We start from the raw sequence: 10,214 nt of genomic DNA, 5'->3' as shown, positions 1-10,214 counted from the left end.
CGTATACAAACAATAGTTAGTAATATTCAGATTCGCAGTTGAGATTTTACTGCTTTGCAAAAGCAAGCAACGTTAGAAGAACCGTTACAAAATATGTCAGCAATGATGGGAATTCGCAACTCTCATTATTGGAGGTTTTGGTTTAAAGTGAAATCTATGAAGAGACGAAGAGATTGGTCTCCATAGTGCTGGTACGGCTACACAGCTTAGGGGAATGAGTCATAAGGAGACACACAGGGGATTGCGCGTGGCGCCACAGCATTTCCCTTGCGTCAGGAAACGTGTCCCACTCCAGCCAGCGGGAAGTTTCGACTCTTCCGCTCGCAACCGCTTTAAATCGTCCGTTGCTGGCCACTGGTCACGTAGTACTGTGCAGACATGGACAGAGTGGTGGTCGCCGTTCTTGTCGCAGGTATGTGTAGCCCAACACTGACTCGGCCGTGCAGCGGCAGGATTTCTATCGTTGACGCACTGTATTGGTCGATACGTAACAGTACCGCTAGAGCCTAGCACAGCAATACTGTCTGTGAGTGGACTGTACTAAGCGACTCGATAAATTAGCAAGTGTTCCAGAGTATGGTCCTAACTCTGAGGGGTTTCAGGCGGCATTAACGGTTTCACCTCTACATGGATACCTCACATTTTTTTCGGTATGAGACTATTCGTAACGGTGTCCAGTGGTCCACAAAAGCCGTCGCATCGTGAGAGATAAAGGCAGTCGTCATTGTGTACGAGATGCCAAAGCTGATGAGCAGCGGGAGGCAGGAAAGTGAAGAATTTATTGCCCTGTCGATATCGGCGTTATTACAGGCAAGGTAGTCTGTCAGTTGGACAAAGATGGACCAGGAAATGTGCTGCACCCATTTCGTGGGAATCATCGCGATATTCACTTGCAGAGAACTAAGAAAACCACGACAAACCTGTCTCAGGACGGCAGGACGGAGTTTTGACCCACGTTGTTCTAGAATACTAGCCGTGTGCATTAGCCATTTCGCTGGTTCATTCGTCGATGTCATTTTGACAATCTGATTCCGTCACATGTTCAGAGTGAACCCGAAGTTCACAGTCAACTTTCGGAGGTTGTCCAGAGATATTTTTTAGTATTTTGTTTCAAGGGACGATTAGTCTTCGGAGAAATGTTAGAGACTAACTGCATTTCGTTTGATGTTCGACCCCCATTTATATTATTATCGCCGGCTTCGGTGGCCGAGCGGTTCTAGGGGCTTCAATCCGGAACCGCGTGACTGCTACGGTCGCAGGTTCGAATCGTGCCTCGGGGGTGGATGTGTGTGATGTCATTAGGTTAGTTAGATTTAAGTAGTTCTAAGTTCTAGGGGACTGATTACCTCAGATGTTAAGTCCCATAGTGCTCAGAGCCATTTGAACCATTTTTTTTATTATAATCTGTATTGCACTTAAAACATACTCACAACAGTGCAAATGCGCTCTTTGTCATGCTTGGAAACAGACTCGTTAAATTCGCTCTTGCTACCTGCTGTTGACGACAGAATGCCCATTTTAGTCTACGCCCTGAAGTTTACATTCAGTAACGCTCAAGTATTTCGCGGGTTTGGTTTTTCTGGCGGTGTTAGTTATACATTAACAATAATACACAGCGTTATGGCTGATTAAATGATGATGGCGTCCTCTTGGGTAAAATATTCCGGAGGTAAAATAGTCCCCCATTCGGATCTCCGGGCGGGGACTACTCAAGAGGATGTCGTTATCAAGAGATAGAAAACTGGCGTTCTACGGATCGGAGCGTGGAATGTCAGATCCCTTAATCGGGCAGGTAAGTTAGAAAATTTAAAAAGGGAAATGGATAGGTTGAAGTTAGATATGGTGGGAATTAGTGAAGTTCGGTGGCAGGAGGAACAAGACTTCTGGTCAGGTGACTACAGGGTTATAAACACAAAATCAAATAGGGGTAATGCAGGAGTAGGTTTAATAATGAATAGGAAAATAGGAATGCGGGTAAGCTACTACAAACAGCATAGTGAACGCATTATTGTGACCAAGATAGATACGAAGCCCACACCTACTACAGTAGTACAAGTTTATATGCCAACTAGCTCTGCAGATGACGAAGAAATTGAAGAAATGTATGATGAAATGAAAGAAATTATTCAGATTGTGAAGGGAGACGAAAATTTAATAGTCATGGGTGACTGGAATTCGAGTGTAGGAAAAGGGAGAGAAGGAAACATAGTAGGTGAATATGGATTGGGGCTAAGAAATGAAAGAGGAAGCCGCCTGGTAGAATTTTGCACAGAGCACTACATAATCATAACTAACACATGAAAGAAGGTTGTATACATGGAAGAACCCTGGAGATACTAAAAGGTATCAGGTAGATTATATAATGGTAAGACAGAGATTTAGGAACCAGGTTTTAAATTGTAAGACATTACCAGGGGCAGATGTGGACTCTGACCACAATCTATTGGTTATGACCTGTAGATTAAAACTGAAGAAACTGCAAAAAGGTGGGAATTTAAGGAGATGGGACCTGGATAAACTGAAAGAACCAGAGGTTGTACAGAGTTTCAGGGAGAGCATAAGGGAACAATTGACAGGAATGGGGGAAAGAAATACAGTAGAAGAAGAATGGGTAGCTTTGAGGGATGAAGTAGCGAAGGCAGCAGAGGATCAAATAGGTAAAAAGACGAGTGCTAGTAGAAATCCTTGGGTAACAGAAGAAATATTGAATTTAATTGATGAAAGGAGAAAATATAAAAATGCAGTAATTGAAGCAGGCAAAAAGGAATACAAACGTCTCAAAAATGAGATCGACAGGAAGTGCAAAATGGCTAAGCAGGGATGGCTAGAGGACAAATGTAAGGATGTAGAGGCCTATCTCACTAGGGGTAAGATAGATACTGCCTACAGGAAAATTAAAGAGACCTTTGGAGATAAGAGAACGACTTGTATGAATATCAAGAGCTCAGATGGAAACCCAGTTCTAAGCAAAGAAGGGAAAGCAGAAAGGTGGAAGGAGTATATAGAGGGTCTATACAAGGGCGATGTACTTGAGGACAATATTATGGAAATGGAAGAGGATGTAGATGAAGATGAAATGGGAGATATGATACTGCGTGAAGAGTTTGAAGAGCACTGAAAGACCTGAGTCGAAACAAGGCCCCCGGAGTAGACAACATTCCATTGGAACTACTGACGGCCTTGGTAGAGCCAGTCCTGACAAAACTCTACCATCTGGTGAGCAAGATGTATGAAACGGGCGAAATACCCTCAGACTTCAAGAAGAATATAATAATTCCAATCCCAAAGAAAGCAGGTGTCGACAGATGTGAAAATTACCGAACTATCAGTTTAATAAGTCACAGCTGCAAAATACTAACACGAATTCTTTACAGACGAATGGAAAAACTAGTAGAAGCCAACCTCGGGGAAGATCAGTTTGGATTCCGTAGAAACACTGGAACACGTGAGGCAATACTGACCTTACGACTTATCTTAGAAGATAGATTAAGGAAAGGCAAACCTACGTTTCTAGCATTTGTAGACGTAGAGAAAGCTTTTGACAATGTTGACTGGAATACTCTCTTTCAAATTCTAAAAGTGACAGGGGTAAAATACAGGGAGCGAAAGGCTATTTACAATTTGTACAGAAACCAGATGGCAGTTATAAGAGTCGAGGGACATGAAAGAGAAGCAGTGGTTGGGAAGGGAGTAAGACAGGGTTGTAGCCTCTCCCCGATGTTGTTCAATCTGTATATTGAGCAAGCAGTAAAGGAAACAAAAGAAAAATTCGGAGTAGGTATTAAAATTCATGGAGAATAAATAAAAACTTTGAGGTTCGCCGATGACATTGTAATTCTGTCAGAGACAGCAAAGGACTTGGAAGAGCAGTTGAATGGAATGGATAGTGTCTTGAAAGGAGGATATAAGATGAACATCAACAAAAGCAAAACGAGGATAATGGAATGTAGTCTAATTAAGTCGAGTGATGCTGAGGGAATTAGATTAGGAAATGAGGCACTTAAAGTAGTAAAGGTGTTTTGCTATTTGGGGAACAAAATAACTGATGATGGTCGAAGGAGAGAGGATATAAAATGTAGGCTGGCAATGGCAAGGAAAGCGTTTCTGTAGAAGAGAAATTTGTTAACATCCAGTATTGACTTAAGTGTCAGGAAGTCATTTCTGAAAGTATTCGTATGGAGTGTAGCCATGTATGGAAGTGAAACATGAACGATAAATAGTTTGGACAAGAAGAGAATAGAAGCTTTCGAAATGTGGTGCTACAGAAGAATGCTGAAGATTAGATGGGTAGATCACATAACCAATGAGGAAGTATTGAGTAGGATTGGGAAGAAGAGAAGTTTGTGGCACAACTTGACCAGAAGAAGGGATCGGTTGGTAGGACATGTTCTGAGGCATCAAGGGATCACCAATTTAGTATTGGAGGGCAGCGTGGAGGGTAAAAATCGTAGAGGGAGACCAAGAGATGAATACACTAAGCAGATTCAGAAGGATGTGGGTTGCAGTAGGTACTGGGAGATGAAAAAGCTTGCACAGGATAGAGTAGCATGGAGAGCTGCATCAAACCAGTCTCAGGGCTGAAGACCACAACAACAACATGGCTGGGTTTAGTAGTGAAGAGTTAATCTCGTGTTTGGGTTCACTGAAGAGCTGCACAGCGATGCTATGCTGAGCTGTTGCAGGGACGACAACCTTATAAAAGTACAAGTGTCGCTGCTTCCATCGCACAGACCGTATGGGCAGGGCAGATTGTTCTTTTGTTGTTCTTCAGTCGAATTTTAACGTTCTTCACAATTTGCAAGACCTTCTAAACTTTTCACACCGATGAAGTCCGTAGAAGCAAGGTTTTTTCCGAATGTACTTCTAATCAAAAAGCGATTCTGGCAGCTGGAGTCCAAGGATTTTATTAATGATGCCTTCTGCGTTATCGTGGTGATATTTCAATAGAAACTTTCATCCTCTAACACATATTTCTTTGTACATAGCCGAGAAGTGAAACATACATTTAGATTTAAAATTTTCTTAATAGAACTAAATATTTTCTTAAAAATTTTCATCCCTAATTTCAACACTTTAAAAGTGGACTTTCGAACAGTCCTCTATAACGACTTCTATAGATATAAGATGCACACCCTCTTCAAATTTCATGTTTCTGTCAACAGCAGTTTGGGCTGGGCGATGATGAGTCACTAAATCAGTCTGATCCCCTTTGAAGCTGAAAAAAAAGTGTTTCTTCATTTCTCACTGAGAAGCCAAATATCAATTTTCACAAATTTAGCTCTAAAAATGCTATCACAGTGAAAAAAATTCATAAAGCATTCAACTTCTATTTCATCCCCTTTAGGACTGAATTTCCAAAAACAGTGAAACATTGTTGTTTTTTTGAGAAGCCAAATTTAAACCTTTATAGATTTCGCTTTAAAAATGCTTTCATAATGAAATATTTCTTAAAAATTTCATTGCATATTTGGCCCCATTGTGGGCTGAATTTCCAATAACATTAAGACATGTTTTTTTTATTTGTAACTGAGAAGTCAAATATTAGTTTTCATAGATTTAGCTTTAAAAATTCCTTAGTAGTACTTTAATAATGATTTATATTTAAAAAACGTTCACCCCCTGTTTCACAGCCATAGGGGTTAAATTTCGAAAAATTCTGAAACACGAGTACCTTTATCTCTGACCGAGAAACCAAATACCAATTTTCGTGGGTCTAGCTTCAAAATTGCCTTAATAGCGACAGATTTTCAAAAAACCTATCATCCCTTATTTCAATCCTTTAGAAGTGGAATTTCTAAAAATGTCTTCTTAAACGATGCCTGCTGTATAAGATCCTCAGCATGTTACAGGTCTCTATCCTTAGTGGTTTGGACTGGCCGATAAGGAGTCTTCAAGTGAGTCAGTCAGTCGAGACATTGCATTTTATACACAGAAATTTTTACGAGTTCGAAAAGCTGCACACTACAGTCATTTTCGTTGATATGAAGGTGTTTTTACAGACACAAAGGTAAACGGAGTAACAAACCGAATAAATTACAAAAATAGTATTACTCTGTAAACCCCACCAGAGGCCACGGGTCCAGTATATCCGAAGATATCCCTGAACACCTGAATTTTGTCGGTAGAGTTTGGCCTCATCTACATGAAAATTTTTAGCTATGTTTTCTTGCTGTTTGAGATGACTGAACGTTTACCTGGCACATACCATATGCACCTGTGCTGAAATAGGCGTTTCTCTCTAATAAACTAATACTGAACATAGCTTTTTTCTGTCACAGCTTCAACAGCCATTCACTGAACGAAATGGCGCAGTTGTTGACGCAACAGTTCTAGATGAGTTCAAATTCCAATCGGGACATCTAGAAAACAAGTTCCGAAACTTCTCCTCTGACGGGACACAGTGAAAAATCCTGGTACTTTGATTGAATAGCTTGCTTATTTTGAAGGATAACAAGATTTTAAAAAATAAAATAAACCTGTTTTATTCACTGATTACTTCAGTTTTAAATCACAACTAATAACACAGCGATCATACTAAAAATTTAAAAAGTAAGTGGTATCGTCAAAATGTCGCGAAAAAACCGTGCTATTTGTAGCTTTTTGCGGAGCAGTTACTCATTTCCTGCGGAACTGATAAGAGATGACCACATTTGTTGAGTGACTCTAAAAGAATGCTTCCATCGGCGACTACGGCTGCATACGAGGCCGTGCCGATTTGATTCCAAATTTTTCATGTGAAAACTCTTAAAACTTTTTAATAAAACAAATGTTATTAACATTTTACATCTTTATTTCTCAAATCTACATATTTCCAATCCTCTGCCGCTAGAGGGCTACGAATTGCAGCATGTAACATGGCGGTGTGTTACGTGACTACTCGGTGCGTGAGAAACAGCGTGCTGTAATCGAGTGTTCCACACATGGAGCACCATCTCTTTCAGCACGACAATGCGAGACGACACACGAGAGCTGCGACATCTGCAGTCCGACGCATTGGGTTCACTGTCGTCGATCACCGTTTTTACTTTCCCGACTTGGTCCCACCCGATTTTATCTGTTTCCAAAACTTAAAGAACAACTTCGAGGACTTCACTTTGGAAACCGATTTTGTCGCATGTTTTTTATTATGTATATCTTCTCCTTTTTTAAAACAAAATCTGTAGGCTGAAGAGCGGCATACTAAGCTGCTGCCAGCCCGCCCCCTTAGGGGGGAATCGAAATTCAATAAAGAAAAAAAATGAAAAAAAGAACTTCACTTTGATTGTGATGAAGCGGTGCAAACAGAGGTGAGGTCGTGGCTCTGTCAACAAAGTCAAATGTTCTACAATAACGGTATCAACAAATTGGTCTCTCGCTGGGAAAATTGTGTTCATCGCCAGGGTGACTATGTTGAGAAATAAATATGTCGACATGAAGAATAAAGGTGTAGAATGTTAAAAAGGTTTCTTTTATTTAAAAAAAACTTTAACTTTTTCACATAAAAAATCTGAGGCATTATTTTTCAACACGCCCTTGTACATAGTTCTAAAGTCTTCCTAAGGACGTGGAAGTATTTCTGGTCAACACGTTTTATTAACAGGATGCGAATAATGAATTCTTAGCGACGAACTGTTGTTTGAACACTTACCACTGAAGACTTAAAAGCGGCTGTTCATTATTGTGTCCTGGTTGTAGGATAAGTTTCACATTATTTGCTCTTTAGCGTATCCCAGTAATTTGCTTCTAAGAAATAGCTCTTTTAAGTCGCGATGCTCTCTATTTCTCTAGTATAGCAGGAATGTTTAGTATTTGCATAATTGCGTAATATACATGTATCTTAAGTTACATCGTTTAAGCAGAGCCATCTTCATCACACTACTTTGCGTTACTCGGTTTTACTCATTTTTTTTCCTTTTATAGGACGTCCGAATTACTTCCAAGATTTATTCTGTAGAATATGGTGCTCTCAACAGATTACTTCATGGTTTGTTATCCTTCGACAGCCTTTTTTCCTCGTTCCTTACATGTTTTTACGCCAATCAACGACATGGTACCAGCGTATGACAGAAGTATGGTTTGACACGATAAATTGCACTTGCACGTTCCTAGACTATAAAGCTAAATTACACACTTTTTTAAATGGCATTTGGTTTCTAGAGCACACTGGTAGGTCGTTCGTTTTGATGTCAGTCATCTTTTTCTCTATGTAGTACATTTTATAATCAGCATACGTATATTCCAGTCCTGCACGTAACATGTACATACAGTAATGGTTTGCTTCAAATCAGCTGCTTGTTCATCAACAGCGAAGCATTTGCAACGAAGATGTTTTGATAATAGGACAAGGAAGGCAGAAGCTGTATATATATGAATACATTGGTATTAGATTTAATTTCAGCTTACAAGGTCGGATGTGACGGCTTCTTACTGAAGCATTGTTGGTCAACGCTTTCACCTCGTGTGTAGCTGTGTAGCTATGCAGTGAGAGGAGCTTGCAAATCACAGTAACAATGAGATGAGTGTGGAAAATTTTTTAAGATTTTGTATGTTGCCTGACTCTTGCCCAAACCACTGACTTGGTTACTTCACTGTATAACAGAGTGCCTGGTTAATCCTTATTTAGTCAGTGACCAGGTGACCCGTGCAAAACTTCCGCACTTTTACAGTTTTAAGCAATGACAGTATTTGGAGACGTACAGATAAGAGTACTTGTAGAAATGAAAACATCTTTAAAAAATGAACAGAACGACGTGAAATAATAATCAAGAAATTATGACACATGCTTATATATACATTTCCATGCACATAATTCTGAACAAAACTCTTTACAGTGTGTTACAATAGTTTACAATGTAGTGCTCACTTCTTACCTGGTATATCACTAAGGCCACAATAACGTCTGACTGTATCCTGAGATTTTAATTGCACTTCGCACTTTATGCTATAGTAGTAGTACATAATAGCACTATAGAAGCAACAATTACAAATAATATTTGTGTTAAAAATGTGTCCAAACATCTGTTTTGTATTCGGAATGATTCTTCCGACTTGTATTACAGACAGAGATCAATGACTGTCCGTATGGCCACATAACCTACAACTTTAACTCGACAAGCATTTTCAATTACAGAAAACAAGTTCGGCCTTGACAGCAATAAGTAAACCACAGTTCAAGGTGACAATGACATAAATGTTTGTCGTTAAGGAAAGTATATTCGTTTAAAAGAATCAACCCGTACGACGGGCATCGATAATGGACAACTGCAGTGGTCACGGTTATTATCTATGACAATGTTATGTACAATTATCCAGTTAATAAGTACTTCAAAACAAATAAAATGGTATTTATAATAAGATAATATGAACAGGGAGTCTCTTATTCATTATTAATAAGTTACCATCGTAAAATATAATTATGAATCCGGAATCCATGTGCCCTTCTGTCTATGATATGTTTGTTTTCCACAAATACTAAGTTTTAGCTCAAAATCAGTACGGTACGCAGTATCAGAAGCCGATTAAAAAATCTTTCTAAAGATACTCCGTTCATCCCTGTACGATTAGTATATATTGAGAAACAAGCATGTTGACTTGGAAAACAATAAAATGATCAATCAGTATTTTCAGAAATTATCGGCATCATGTCGTGATTGTGTGTCAATTTCTCTTTTAATAGACGCTTTTAATGAAAGACTCGGGTTTTTTGTAGAAGCAGTTTTAACAGCCTTGTCCAGAATTGTTGAAAGCAACTTTTATCTGTTCTGACAGTGGTTAGCTCTTTCCCTGTTTTTCTCTATAGTGAGCCAGTCAAATGTACTAAGAAACCTACAATAGTTTTCAGCTAATTCTCCTTTTCTTTAGTATATTACGATTAATTACAATATTATAAATGCATAAGAGAATCGAATGAACATACTTGTAGTATGCTTGCTCCCATGGGTGATGTTTACGACCCATTTCAGTACATTGGTAAATCTGTGTTGTCGATGGTCTTTGAAGTCTAATATATGTCCGTTGATCTGTTCCAAGACGACTTTAGCTTCACTGAGCATTTACCTCATATTCAACAAGAGCGCTCATAACCGTGCCGTTCCCGAGCGTCATGAAACCATCATTGCATCATTATCAAATTACAACCCTTTGTTCTGCGGCAAGCAGATCTTCCTGACGCCAGAATTTCCCAACAATGAAATACGAAACGCATGACACTAGCAATAGCGATGAAATCATGCAAA

The 10,214-nt window shown here is 39.3% G+C and overlaps 1 protein-coding gene across 1 annotated transcript in view; it reads left to right on the top strand.

The window, feature by feature from the left end:
• The first annotated feature begins 351 nt into the window (after positions 1-351).
• The window catches only part of LOC124801607, a 31,785-nt gene continuing 21,922 nt past the window's right edge, over positions 352-10,214 (top strand). The window contains exon 1 of the mRNA XM_047263087.1: positions 352-412. Coding sequence (XP_047119043.1) covers positions 379-412 — 34 coding nt within the window. The 5' untranslated portion in view covers positions 352-378. The remainder of the gene's footprint in view (positions 413-10,214) is intronic.

The sequence above is a fragment of the Schistocerca piceifrons genome, chromosome 1 (genome assembly GCF_021461385.2).
Source record: "Schistocerca piceifrons isolate TAMUIC-IGC-003096 chromosome 1, iqSchPice1.1, whole genome shotgun sequence".
Lineage (NCBI taxonomy): Eukaryota > Metazoa > Arthropoda > Insecta > Orthoptera > Acrididae > Schistocerca > Schistocerca piceifrons.
This window is presented reverse-complemented; position numbering and strand designations above follow the sequence as displayed.